The sequence below is a fragment of the Pristis pectinata genome, chromosome 2, assembly GCF_009764475.1.
Source record: "Pristis pectinata isolate sPriPec2 chromosome 2, sPriPec2.1.pri, whole genome shotgun sequence".
Lineage (NCBI taxonomy): Eukaryota > Metazoa > Chordata > Chondrichthyes > Rhinopristiformes > Pristidae > Pristis > Pristis pectinata.
In genome coordinates this window covers 124,813,490-124,829,044 of record NC_067406.1, presented here as the reverse complement: position 1 = coordinate 124,829,044, position 15,555 = coordinate 124,813,490, and the positions used below count along the sequence as shown (strand labels likewise).

General features: G+C 39.5%; 1 protein-coding gene across 1 annotated transcript in view; it reads right to left on the bottom strand.

Annotated features, from left to right (window-relative positions):
* Nucleotides 1-15,555, bottom strand: part of pcdh10a (protocadherin 10a) — a 58,125-nt gene that overhangs the window by 22,592 nt on the left and 19,978 nt on the right. Inside the window, 1 exon segment of the mRNA XM_052010376.1 lies at nucleotides 13,569-13,868. Coding sequence (XP_051866336.1) covers nucleotides 13,569-13,868 — 300 coding nt within the window.

The window sequence follows — 15,555 nt, the reverse complement described above, 5'->3', positions numbered from 1 at the left end:
CCAAGGAAGCTAAGTTGGAGAGATCCCAAAAACAGGCACATGGATTCTAATAAGCAGTTGTCTTACACACAGAGGAACCTTGGTGGTCAGCTGAACCCACATTTTAACTTTCAATGAATTCCAAGCAGAAACTAAAGGAACAGCACCTCATTTTCCATCTTGGAACCTTGCAGCCTAACGGCATGAATATTGAATTCTCCCACTTTAGGTAATCCCCACCTCCATTCCCCACAAACCACCCCACCCGCCCCCCCTTTGCTTCTTCTCCTCTTCCCTTTCCTAGCCTCATTTTTTCCCCTCTCTCTTCTTTCCTTTTACCCATCCCCCAGTGGGTCTGCTCTCCCCTCCTCTCCCACACCTGCCTATCACTATCTCTTACCTGCATCTACCTATCACCACCTTGTGCCCACCCTGCCTCCCCTCTTTTGTCCACCTATCACTGCTCTGCTTTTCCCTCCCATATATTGGAGGGATTTCCCTTCCCCTTTTCCTATCTTCAGTCCTGAAGAAGGGTCCTGACCCGAAACGTTGACTGCCTGCTTTTCTCCACGGATGCTGCCTGACCTGCTGAGTTCCTCCAGCATCATCGTGTTTTTCTACTTAGTTAGTTTCTCTTAAAAAGTTCTCTTAAAGAGAAGCTGCATTGAGGCTGCAGTAGTGAAAGTCCTTGTGGAAGTGATTGTGACATGCTAATTGACTTGGCACCATGCAATAAGACCTGTTCCAAAGCTGCCTTGGAAGTTTTTTTTTTATTTGTGAAAGTGGAGAAGGGAGATGTTTCTGTATTACTGAGGGATTAGAAGACCCATACTGTCAGAAAGATGTGGTTGTGCTGGAGACAGTGCAGAAGAGATTCACCAGGATGTTGCCTAGCTTGGAGGTCTTTAGTTATGGAGAGAGATTGGATAGGCTGGACTTGTTTTCCTTGGATTGCAGGAAGGCTGAAGGATGATCTGATAGAGGTATATAAAATTATAAAAGGCATGGATAGAATAGATAGTCAGAATCTTTTTCCCCATGGTGGGGCTATCAAAAACAAGAGGGTATAGGTTTAAGGTGAGAGGAAAGAGTTTTAAACGGGATCTGAGTGTTAAGTTTTGTTTTACACAGAGAGTAGTTGATATCTGGAACACACTGCTGGAGGAGGGAGTGGAATCAGATTTGATCACTATGTTTAAGATACAATTAGGTACGCACCTGAATAGACAAGATATAGAAGAGTAAGGATCTATGGTGGCAAATTGGATTAGTATAGATGGGCAGAAAGGTTGGCATGGGCATGGTGGGCTGAAGGACCCATTTCTGTGGTGTATGAATCTATGACTCCATAAGATGTCAAGTCACATTTTGTTACATAACAGGAAAACATGCCTATGGATCAGAAGTCAAAAACTAAGAATCTGGTTGAAATATTACAAGAAGCTCAGTGATCTGCAGAGTGTAGTCAAGGGCACTTTCATCTGTCACATCCACCACTGCCATTAGATGTTACTTAATGCCACACACCTCAATCATTCACTAACAAGCTCTTATGGTCAGAACGCCCACCTTATATCATGAGCTATCAACCACATGGCCAATTATTGTAGCATCTCCAAACTTCTTTATCATGCTCCCTACATTTAAGTCTAAATCATTAATATACATTACAAAACACTAAAGCCTGAGTACCAAGGCCTGTAGAGCTCCATTAGTAACAGCCTTCCAGTTAAAAGCACCCATCAGCTATAACTCCTTGCTTACTGCTGCTGAATTAATTTTGGATCAAATTTGCAGTCTGCCTTTTAATTTTTGACCAGCCTGCCATGTAATATTTTGTTAAAAGCCTTGCTAAAATCTATGCAGATTGCAACAAATGCACTGTTCTAATCGACCCTCCTCGTTAGCTCCTCAAAAAAAATTGAATTACGTTAGTCAGACACAACTTTCCCCTAACAAATCCATGCTGCCCTTGATTAATTTGTGCCTTTCTAAACAAAGGTTTATACCTTCAGAATGAATTCCAATAATTTGCTCACCACTGAAGTTAATTTAACTGGCCTGTAATTACTTGGTTTATCCCTTCTTCCCTTTTTTTTAAACAATATATCAGTAATCCTCCATACCTCTGGCACCATTCCTGTAGCCAGAAAGGATTGAAAACTTGTAGTCAGGGCCTCCGCAGCTTCCTCACTGGTTTCTTTGAAAAAACTCTTATTCAGTTGCTTTAACGTTCTTGCCACCAGCTCAGATATTGAAACTTCAAGCCATTAATGGCTTTTAGATGTGGATTTATATGTGCTGAGGTACTGGAGGCAGGTGGACTGCAGCTTGGACAAGGGAAAAGAACAGTGCAAGTGTCAGCTCCCCATGGGATGAGTTCTGACATGGGTTCTGCTGTAGAGGACTCAGAGAAAGTTTGTTGATGGAAAACAATGGGAACATGCTGATGTATATGTACAATGAAACATCTGGGCATGCTGTTTTGGCATGCTGTCCAGAAAACCTATGCGCAATGTGCAAGAACAAAATGTCCTGCATCATCCTTTCACAGGATCTTGCACACAGATTGTTGCCCATCATTTCAAACTAGGAACATGATGGGCAACTCTATTAGCACACTCGTGGACTGAACCAACATACAGCAACTGATGCCATTGCTCCTTGCAGCACAAGCAGAAGCCACCCAATGTGGCTGCAGTGCAAACCTGGAATTCTGTCCAGAAAACACAGCTTACTAGCTGTAAAAGCTCAACTTCCTCCTACATTATCTCAGGCTGCTGCCATCCGTGTTTATGTCATATCACGGAATTTTTTTCTATATATATATATATATATATATATATATACATATATATATATATATATATATATATATATACACACACACACACACATATATATATCCTCTGACTGGAATTGTGGAGACTTTGCCTTTGCCTCAGAAAAGAGGAAATGTCTCCATGGAGCACAAATCTGTTCTGCCACATTTCATGCATCGCCACCATTTTCACTGTATACACAATGCTAATGTGCAATTGTGTTACAGTGTAAGTATGTGACATTTCATCCACCATAACCTTTATCTCATTTGCCAATGTTTACTTTGTCCTGGTAGCTATGATGCAAATGGCACAGTGGACTGCTGCAGAACACAGGCATCTTGACCAATGCAAAGATGTAGGTTGTGCCCTGTGTATGTGCACACTCCAGCTAAGACATTGAAGGAGTAGAATCACTTTAGATTACAGCACGTGTCTGAATTAACATGTGGCAGCCACAAAATACTGTGAATGCAATCAAGGCTTTCCTGCACTGTAAAGAATTATACAGTCTTCTAGAACCCACATGTTCTTTTCATTTGCTGCTGTCTGGATATATCTGGATCACTTGAAAGATAATATGTAATTGACTAATAGTGCATAGTAAATTGCAAGATACTGTAGATATATTGCAAGATTCTGTAGGTACACTAAAAAAAAAGCCCAACCTATAAAAAATCAAGGCAAAAGTAATTTTGAAAGATATTGCCAAACCGATTCTCATGTTGCTCAATGACTGGGGTTGTGGCTAGTCCAGGTGGCAATTTCAGTGAGGAAATGCCTTCTCAAGCAATAATGGTTTATAGTGTCATATATACGGTGCTTTAACATCTGCTCTGGATGCTGGTAAGTCATTTTCCCAGACTCTATGTAACATTCCATTAACTCTGTATCTCAAGCTAATATTTTACTTCCTTCTGTTCCACAATGACCACATCTGTAGAACCTTGCTGCACTGGTATTTCTGTCCATCAGCAATTTTATCTTCTCCAGTAACTGTAAATAGCCTGTATGAACCTTTCTGCATCTGCAGTTGACTCATAATTACTAGCCTCAAGTACTTCTGCAATGGGTCCACTGTCTCATTGCAGCTGTTGCACCTGCCCAGAAGATCCAGGTACCCTTACTTGATTTGCCACCTTGAACTTTTTCCATTTGCATACTGCAAACCATCCCTTCATGCTCCTCTTCCCTTCCTTCCAAATTGGATTGCACAAAATATATTGCGCTTGGTCAATATTCCATCAGCATCTCCAGTGTGGAATGTCCTGTGCTCAAGTGAGATGTCATCCTACATGGAAGGACAAATACTGCAACCCTGCTGCTGTTAAATCAATTGTTGTTTCTTCAAGTTTATCTTTCATAATCTGAACAGAGCATTTGGCCTCCTCTTTGGTAGCTGGATGACATGGGTCATTAGAAGGTGCAAAGTGAGGTTAGGGTATATCCAACTGATCCAATTAGAACTGCAAGCTATTGTCCAGGACCAAAGCCCTATGATCCTCAACTGTTTGGTCCATGATGGTACAGAGATCCAATGTTGGCACCTCAAGTGAATGTGCCTCACAATGAGGAAATAATCAGAAAATTCCCAAAAAAGTCAAAATACATCCACTGAAACACTCAAGTTAACCATCTCTTTCTTTTAATGATATTCTCAAGATCCCAGCTGATTAGCAACCAGTATACACAACCTCAAGTCATCCTCTACATATGTGAAATATACAAGTTGAGCACTAATTTCACAGAGGACATGGGCCTGTAACATGTTTGGAGAATCACCCTGTGGCCCTGCTTTATCCAGCCCTGATGTGCATTGAGCTCAGACCCTCTTCACCAAAATGGCCAAATGTTTTCCTTGACACACTGAATGGATATACTTATTGAATTTCCTAACATATCATCTTGCTGTTTGGCCCTGTCTGTCTGCCCGGCTATGACTGGAGACTCTTTGTCAATGGCCTCTATCATAAACACTTTTGGTTCAAAGTAGGAAGTTGTCTTCTCATATCAGGGCCACAACAAAGTATCCACCATAGCCTGTCAGACTAGCACAGCCTAACAATATAGGCAGTAGTCAGGCAGGATTGGAATAAATGATTGTGGGCCAAAGATAGCTAGTAGAGGCTTGTGAACTGTAACCAAGATGAAGAATCATCCCAAGTAAATGTGTAAAAGTGGATAGCTCCAGAAATAATAGCTTACGCCTCTTTCTCAAGTTGTGCATATAATTTGCCTCAATCAATGGTAACCTATTCCCACTGCCATCAGGGCAAAACATACACATTATTTCGCCAAGAGTCTTCAGTGCTTCCTCAGAGCATGAAATTGCTGCTGGTCAGTAATGGCTGTCTATATGTTTCAGGTCTCACTGCGCAATCCAATGCTGTATCAAGGTCCATCTCCAATTCATGACTGTTTAACATAACAGAAGTCTTAAGATCACTGTGGCAAGTGCTGAGCTGATTTCATTAAGCATGCATGCTTCATGGTCCTAGTTCATCACTAGCACATTTAGAGCACCTCTGCATAAGCACTACACCAGTCTGCCTTCCTGCCTTTGGAATATTCCTGGTGTAAATATCCATGTTTGGAGACTTTTGACTGCTCTTCTTAAACAGCTCAATGTGTTTTGTTTTTTGACTGATAGGAGAGTAAATTTCACTAGAAGTAACTATTAAGAACAGGACTTTCCAAGCTTCATGCCCATGTGACCATGGGATTTTCCACAAAAGGTCATTTATTGTACTTTCCATCATACACATACAATGCTCCACTGCATACTGTAGGGACCAAACCTCCCTCATGCCCATTAACTCCAGGTCCTTTGTGCTCTCTTTTCTGCAGTTCTTTTCAAAATCAAGCTCTCATGAATGAAGGCACTCTGTCTGAATATCTTTGTCTGCAAGGCCACTCACAAAGGGATCCTGCAGTGCATGCTTCAGAAATGTCTCAAACTGACCACGGTACAAAAGGCTCTGATTAACAGTCAAGGATCATAGAGTTACACAGCACGGAAACAGGCCCTTTGACCCAACTTGTCCACGTTGACCAAACTGCCTACCTGAGCTAGTCCCATTTGCCTGTGTTTGGGACATATCCCTCTGAACCTTTACTATCCATCCATTTTTTAAATATTATATTTGTACATGCCTCTACCACTTCCTCTGGTAGCTCGTTCCATATACCCACCACTCTCTGTGTGAAAAACTTGCCCCTCAGGTCCCTTTTATGGCCTCCAGTTTTAGACTCCCTTACCCTGGGAAAAAGACTGTGACCATTCACCTTATCCATGCCCCTCAGGATTTTATAAACCTCTAAAAGGTCAACCCTCCAGCCTCCTTCACTTCAGGGAAAACAATCCCTGCCTATCCAGTCTCTCCTTATAACTCCAGCCCTCCAGCTCTCCTTATGACATCCTTGTGAAACTTTTCTGCACCCTCTTTAGCTTAATCACATCCTTCCTATAAAATGGCAACTGGAACTGCACACAATATTCCAAATGCAGTCTCACGAACATCTTGTACACTTGTAACATGACGTCCCAGTTCTTGTACTCAATGCCTCGTCTGAGGAAGGCAAGCATGCCATACACCTTTTTCACCACCTGTGTTGCTACTTTCAGAAAACTATGTACTTGCACCCCTCGGTCTCTCTGTTTAACAATACTCCCTAGGGCCCTGCCATTTATTCTGTATATCCTGCCCTGGTTTAACTTCCCAAAGTACATTACCTCACACTCATCTGAGTTAAGTTCCATGTGCCATTCCTTTGCCCAATTTCTCAGTTCATCTAGATCCTGTTGTAACCTTAGACAACTTTCTTCACTGTCCACCACACCACCAATTTTAGTATCATCTGCAGACTTGCAAATCATGCCACTTATGTTCTCATCCAATTTGTTAACAGAGATGAAAAACAATAGGGGACCCAGCACTAATCCATGTGGCACACCACTGGTCACAGGCCTCCAATCTGAAAAACAACCCTCCACTGCCACCCTCTGACTCCTTCCACCAAGTGAATTTTGTATCCAATTGGCAAACTCACCCTGGATCCCATGTGATCTCACCTTCTGGACCAGCCTACCATTCAGGATCTTGTCAAAAGCCATGTAGACAATGCTACTTCCCAGCCCTCACTAATCCTCTTTGTTACCTCCTCAAAGACTTAATCAAATTTGTGATTCATGTAATTGTTTATCCTCTGTCCAGCCATGGGGTGTGCACAGCAAAGATGAGACCTTGGGGCATAGAGTCATACTGCACGGAAGCAGCCCCTTTGGCCCAACTCATCCATGCCGACTGTGTTGCCCAGTGAGCTAGTCTCATTTGCCCACACTCAGCCCATATCCCTCTAAACCTCTCCTCTCCATGTACTTTATCTAGACGGTTTTTAAATGTTGCTGATGTGCTCGCAGTTCATTCCTGAAGGCACTGGACTAAAACCTCCACTATCTCATTAAATTGTTGTTTGACCACATGATTTGGCATTACCAAATGGGCAGCACAGTGTATATCATAGCCAATCAAAAGAATGGCATTTTATTTGTTAACAGATTACAGCTTGCATTCTTTAGCATTTTCATTTTTAACTTCCATAATGACATTCACCTTGAAGAATATGGAGATTTGCTCAAGAAGCTCCACACACTTCTTATATTTGGTCATAATTACTAGGATTCTCTACATACCCATATGGTGCTGTTGCCTCCAAGCTCATCACCAAATTAATTGTATTCAGTTTCTTTTGTACTGTTGGATCACAAAGTCAGTCTGACTAGGAGCGCAGGGAATCAGATCCCAACTTAAACTGCAAGCATCTAATAATAATGTTACGTGATTAACCATATGAGAAAGTGCTTAAGGTGATAGAGACCCAGCAACGTGAAGGTTACAGTTGTGTTTAGCCTAATACAGCTTAAGCCTCATGCACTATTCCTTGGAGGTCATGTAGAAAGTTGCTCACTGAGGAACCTGAATGGATTTAGCAACCTGCTGATCGAACTTCTGCTATTTATCTTACTCTCTTAGCAGTCTGCACTGGTGTGTGCCTTCTTCTTCTGAATTACAGGACTCCAAGGGAATAGCATCTAATGTCCCCATGTTTAGAAGCAGTGGATTTTTGCAAAGTCTTGAAGTCAAGACCAGATTCTTTAACAGTTGGATACCATTCCTGTGGACTTAACTTTTAAAAATCTCTGTAAAGTACTATGCCCTTGTAGAGTTATACAACAGTTGTAGAAATTAGTCAGCAGTTAACTATTTACAACTGATGATCCCTTTAAATAGTCTGCTAGTAATGGGGTAAGGGGCAGTCAGCAAGAGCTCTTAATGCTGGTGAACACATGCTCAGGGTAAGTGACACTTAAAGTCAGGCACTTGTTTTGCACCACCAGAACCCCAACATGAAGGTAATAATTATGCTTAACCCAATAGAGTACATGCATCATGCACTTTTCATTGATCACTGATTGATGTCACTATGTGCCCGTTCTACACAGTTCTGGCAAGTATCAGTTCCACATCAGCTAACTCCATGAGCAATATGGTACATACACTGGTCAGCCTATGGGGACCAATTGAGCTTTATGGCCCCGATCTCAGCACTTTGAAAATATTCTGATTTTTCTGGATGTTTAGTGCAGTCCGAGACAATGGGTAGATGTCTTGTAAAATTGAATTGCATTGTTCCAAAAGGCACAAAGACCCTGGAAAATTTGAGGTTGGGGACCAAGGGGCATTCCAATGAATTCCTGAAATCTATTTAACAATTCAATCATCTTATTGCAGCCAACAATGCTTTAATTTACTTCCATGTAAAAGATATTTCCAGGCAAAAACACTGGGGCAGTTATCAATTGATAGAAACAAAACCTAATATACAAAACATTCCTCCTAGCTGCAGGGAAGATCATTTGGATTTGTTGTAAATGTTAAGATGTATCTTCCGTCTTTCTGACATCAATTTGTGTCTCAGGCTTAAGCACAAGTGACTTTTGTGATCACAAATGTGACTGACAGCCTGTCTATCTCTTGTAACATTAAAGAGTTAGCTCTTTCATAAGCAACGGATTCTTTGGTAGCAGATCTCCCATTCACTGAGATTTAATGCCTTCACAATGATGCAAGAATAAGAACAAATGTTTTATATACTGACAACCAGGACTTTAATATTCTAGTACGACCTCAGTCTAACAATTAGACCAGGAAGGCACTAGTTCTAGCTCATTGGAGAAACCAATAGTAACCAGTATTCAGATTGTTTGATAATTCTTATTCTGCAACCAGATCAGCATCTTCATCAGCTCCACTATAATTCAGGCTTAATTACCCACTGTGCAGACTTAGATGCTCATAATCGAAGAACAACAATTGGTATATTACAGAGGACATAATTTTTAACAGCCCTTTTGATTCCAAATTCCCTGCTCTGAAGCTGGGATACTATCTGTCTGCTATTGTTCAGTTTTTTTTCCCCAATATCTACCAACAATTGTTCAATCTGTTCCTGTTTTCAGACAATAAATTAATGATCCTGTGAATGGTGGTGCCATCAATAAAAAGCTTGTCAATTTTGATGCCATTCAGCAGGTAATTGATCAATATAAGGGATAAAATAAGACCAGCACTTCTTCCCTGTGCTTCATGCATAAGTTTTACCTATGACAAATACAAAATTTGCATACATAGTTCAACAGTCACCAGTCTCCCAATCCTACCTCAGCGCAGGAACACTACTGACCACCTTTTGCACTACCATGGACTGTCTCTGTGTTTCCTTTGCACTAATGTCTTGTTTTGCACAGCTTTGTATAACTTATGTATAATTTATATTCTGTGTGTTGTCAGAACCTATGTGCCGGTGATGCTGCTGCAAGCAAGTTTTTCGTTGTACCTATATCTCACCGTACTTGTGTACATGACATTAAACTCAACTTGACTTGATATATCAGATTCTACTCTTTTATGGTTGAACATAACCAGCCAAAACTGCAGTCTCCATTTCAGTGCATATACACTCCATCAAGCTCCATGTTCAGCTTCATTATGAGTTTTCATTTTACATGTCTTCAGCTTTTGCTCATAGCTGCATCTCCAGATGTTTATTTTGACACATTTCCTCATTGTTTTTATGTATTTCTAATCTTCGCTTCCCTACAGCCGTTTATTACACTCATTAGCACATTTTATCTGATTTTGCCTAAAGTGTCCTTATCAAAGCACATGATTTTAATGTGGGGAAATAGAACACTTTCTGTTCCAGCTCCCTGAAGTCTACATTGAACATACCCAAATTGACTCTACCCCATTCATCTGCCTCAATTCCAACTTCAATCTCAGAAGATTGTTACTAATTGTAGCATGTTAATTTCGTACAGCAGCCATTAAAAAATGATCTGTTGCCAAATTAACATCCAATTAAGCAGTTTTACACTGTTAGCACAATACACCATCATATGGAACCTCTATAAATACAGCAAACAGAGAACATGAATGTAGTCAATCTAATCTGGATTTCATCTCAGATCCAAAAGTAAAATAAAACAAGTAGATTTCACAATAAAACCATTTCCACATTGTACATTAATATCAACCAATGTAAACAATTTGCACTAAGAACGTTGTTGGCTCTAATATATTAAAGTTTCATTTTAAAAGTTTTGTTTCAAATGTTTCTTTTTCTTCAGTTTCCTCATTAAATATATTTAACTTATTCTGCTTCCATAGATTTCTGGGGCAGAGTCTTCCAAAGATCTACAGCTCAGAAGAAATTTCTCTTCACCTCCATCTGAAGCTATGTCCCCGGTTCTTGGTAGCTCCTCCAGGGGAAACATTATCTCAGAATCCAGTCCCCCTCAGAATGTATCCTTCAATAAGATAACCTCTCATTCTTCCATCATTCAGCAAAGGTCCTGCTCAACCTTTCTTCATACATCAGCCTCTTCATCCCAGGAATCAACCTTGTGAACCTTCTCTGCATGCCTCCATCACAAGCACATTCTCCCTTAACTATGGAGACCAAAACTGTATGAAAAACTCTTGATACAGCCTCACTGTTGCCTTATAAAGTTGCATCAAACCTTCCCTACTTATATAATCCATATGTCTTACAATAAAGGCCAATATTCCATTATCCTTCTTAATAATTTGGGGTAACTGCACACTTAGTGTTTTATGTACAAGGAGCCCCAGATTCCTTTGTACTGCAACATTTTGTAGTTTTACTCCAATTAAATAATCATTTTATTTAACCCTTCCTTAGGAAGTGGATAGCCTCACATTATACTCCATCTGCCAAGTTCTTGCCCATTCACTTAACCCATCTTTCCCTTTGCACGCTCTACGTTCTCTTCTAAACTATCTATTTTTGTATTATCAACAAATTTGACAGCAGTACACTTGATCCCCTGATCCAAGTCATCAACACTGATTTTAAATAGCTGAGGCCCCAGCACTGATCCCTAGTACCCCACTAATTAATGATTTATCGCAATGTCTTCTATTAGTTAGAGATTCCCTGATCCATGCCAAAATACTACCCCTATCATTATGCATTCTTTGCTAAATGTAGGTAAAAGGATTATAGAAATGGCTACCAAACTCAAAAACACATTATAAGAATGGGTAATCCATTTGATTGAAATATGTAATATAGTCATTTAAGTACCCAATTTTAAATGATCTTAATAAATATAAACTGTAAAAGCATTTAATAATAGTTGTAACGGAAAGATATTCTTTTTAATATAATTAACTTCAAAGAAAACATTTGCAACATTATAGGATTCACAATTTCGACAGGAATACAAAGCTCATTAGTGAAGAAGGGGCTGAATCCACAGAGAAGTCACCATGTACTCAGCACCCCCATAATGCAAAAAGCAAACTGCAGGTTTCACATATTGAATTCCAGATCAACCTTCAACCTCCTAAACACTACATGCGAACATTTCAAGAAACTGTTATGTGCTGATTTTAGAACCAAAAGTGCAAACACTTTAGATTTCCAACTCCAAATATAAATAAGCCTTATATAAATAAGCATTTTGGTAGCTGCATAAATTGACAAAAATCTATAGGAAGTGTGTGATTTATTGACCATATACTACAACATGACAATGGAATCTTTATCAAAACATCCCAGTGCATTGCTTGTATGTGATACTTCAGATGACAATTACACAACTCTAACTTTTCATACCTGTCATAACAACAGAAGAATAAATTGTTGTCTTTGGTTGATTTTTTTCTTCATTCCTCGTTATGTGCTCATGGCACACAAAGCTAAGAGCAACGAAGATGAAAAGTGCTCTTTTAGTGTGTGATTATGTGCATTTTAATAGGCTAGTTTTCATTTAAACTTTGCTGCACCATTTACTGTAGACTGAAACATGAGATCACTGACACAAGGTAGCTTCAGCTTCACCCAAGTTGCAGTACAGTTGCAAATTATCAAGTAAATTCTCTAGACTTTCATATTCACATTAGAATAATTCACTACCGATCCACTAAACAGTATTTTAGATCACTTCACTTCATGCTCCATCTTGGTGGCATTGATTCCCTTCTGAGTATGGTTTCACAGCCATTTGGCTCCCTATAACATCTTGCCTAGGTAGGCATTCTTCCTGTCTGAGCCCTGATAGGTAATATCATCTGGCTTTAGCAAACTTGCACAATTCTTTCCTCAGATATCTGCAAACACACTTCTGCCAGGAAAAACTGTAAAGTGAATAGGAGTGAAGCTCCAAAGCTATTTTCCTTAGGGGCATAATGGTGATTATAGTACCAGACTAGCTGCTCAACTAAGATCAGTAATATCTGTACATACCAGGAACTGAATCTTGGGCACTCTTCAAACATAAAATTCAGCTACCTTCTGCCTTTACAAGCAAACTCATCCCCAAAGCCCAGTTTTCAATACTGGTAGAGTCAGGAGGACCATCCGTTCATAATAAACATCAGCAACAGTATTTGGACACCAATCAGCAGGCTGTTTAAAAATGCACATCGAATTCAGTGCTTAACTTGATTTCAGAGCAGTAAAACACTGGTCAGTTTTCACAGCTGCACAAATTCTATATTGAGTCACAACACAATTACAGCAAATAAAATTGTTGTTTATATGCTTGTAAAATTCATGATAAATTGCATATTTTGAGTTCAAACTGGAACTTTTCAATCCTATAATACCATTTTATATAAAGGTAACAAGCTCATTCCAACTAGCACAAACAAAAACAAATTGAGAAGTCAACCACTAAAGCTGCAGTACAACTCCAGAGAGAGGCTCAATATGACTCTAAGGCACAAAACTGCAAGGATGAAATCTCAATCTGCTGAATTCTGATAACACAGTTCCAGCGGTAAGTCACAAATAATGTGCAAAGCGCCCGATGTCTTTTGCAACAATAGGGTAATTTTAAATAAAGTCAGACTAACTTAAATGGTTAGACACCCCTGTATGCACTTTTAACACACACTAAATGACTTAATCTGAACTAATTTAAATTTAGGTGACTTTAAGTTTTGCATGTTTCAGACTTGATGATCAACCATGCTATTACACCCTATTAAAACTATTAATCTACTTACTGTTTAAAGAAATACAAAGAATTTGAAGGAAAAAAAATAAATTCCAAGATGTCATTTCCCAAACTTACTGTAGGTACATTAAGTCTAATTTAGTTACCTTGCAGGATTTTTTTCGCCTAACAAGCAAGGTAAATTGATGTAGCCTGCAATGTTTTTACTGAATACTCACTTAAATATGGTGGCTTATAAGGCGCACGTGTGTTGGGCAGAAGTGCATCATATTCTTTCTTTTCCGAATTTGAGGGATGCGTTTTTTCTTTTCCAAACGTGGAGAAAGATTTCTCACCAGGCTGCTCTGGAGCTTCATAGACCTCGGTGTCAGGCACAGAGTCCATTCCTGGGACATGCAAATTACTGCGATAATCCGGACCTTGGCGGCTATCTGTGGGCACAAAGCTGGGCATCCAGCAGCGGTCTGAGTGTCCCAGAGCTTTACACTCTTCTGTGCAATTGGAAAAAAGATCAGCTCCTATAAAAATAAATCAGAATAAAATGCATTACGTTATGATATTAGGAACATTACCTTTCAGATTGGGGAAGACATTTATGTATTGTTTGAGATTATAACAGGTTTTAGGTTGCCTATCAACATGTCACTGGAATCTCTACATATTTGCACTCACCTCAACTCACTCCTCCAGAGCTGGGGGCAAATCTCTACAATTTGTCTTCAATTCAGTACACCGACATAAACATTGAATGGGAAGAGTCCACAATGTGATTTTCCCTCCAGCTAATCTTTCTCCCCATGGTACAATGAACAAAGTCTCCCAAATGTAATACTCCACTCAGAAGTGAAGGGCCAAGGGCATTTTAAAATTCTAATGAATCCTTCCTCTCGTAACAGCACTCAGGTTTTCCTATTGTGAATTTTCACAACCCTTAAACATGCATTTTTAAAGGGTATGTCTGTTCAGCTCATTGAGGTAAACTGACAGAAAGGTCATGCCTGTGTCCTGCTCACTGGCAATACTGTTGGAGCAAGTGTTTCACTACATTTCTCATGTGTGCACAAAAATGGATTTAAAGTGACTGTATTGCAGATATTGCAGGCAACCCTTGTAATGCACAGACATAGAATCATTTCTAATTATGGAATGGCTGCATACAGCTTTAAGTTATATAACACTAATGAGCTTACGTCAAGCACCAGTGAAACTGCCTCGTTAGCTTATCTGTTCGAAGACATGCTAAAAGAAACTGTGCCGTAAAGATTCCAAAGTCACTTTGGACACAGATGTGCCCTCCTCCAACCGCATTTACACTTGTATGTAACACTTAGCCTTTAACTTATTTCATTTAAATTTGTAGATAATATTTATTCTCACAATGATGACTGATATCAACAGCAGAAATATTTCCAATGTAAGTGTGTACACTGGCATCATTTCTATAAAATATTCCTGAACTACTTTTACTGAAGAGTGCCAATCTGATATGTTCTTGAGCAACATCTTTATGAAATGTCTAAAACGCTGTTGCCATAGAGCTACATCAATTGTCAGTCATGTTATCACGTTAATGGAGCTGAAATTCAACTTCAGTGCGATTGCATTGCACCAGATCAGTCGTCTATTATGCATCCTGTCCAATTTCCATTTCTGTTGGAGTATATAATGATCAGATGATTCTTATTCTCCTAATTTTGTGTTCTGTCAAAAATGAATTTCACTCCTTGTGGCTTTTCAACCTCCAGTATTGTTCAAGATGCTATTTGGATTCCTGTGATGTGCACAGACCAATGCTGAATGGATCTGTGGTTAAACTGTCATCTTCTACTGGACAGCAGTATACATGGATTGCTTTATAGTCCAGGGTGATTACTAAGTTGTAACTAAATTTATAGACATATATCTTTTTATTCATTGTCCACTTTAAAGTTTAACACTAACAAAAATTAGAATGCAACCCAAGTGGATTGCATTGAACTGCCTACTGAGGTAAACTGGGTTAAGACTATTCAAATTATTTTCAGCTTTGATTTTTTTTGAATGGCCAAAGAATTAAGAAGCAAAGTAAGTAACTCATTACAGCAATTGGTTGAGCTGAACCTTTGCATCGCTTTGAACTTGAAAGGTTTTACTCCAACATTGAAGGAACTGCAAGATAATTTAGAGTGTAAATGCAATGTAAAGTGACTAGGTTGAAATTATTTT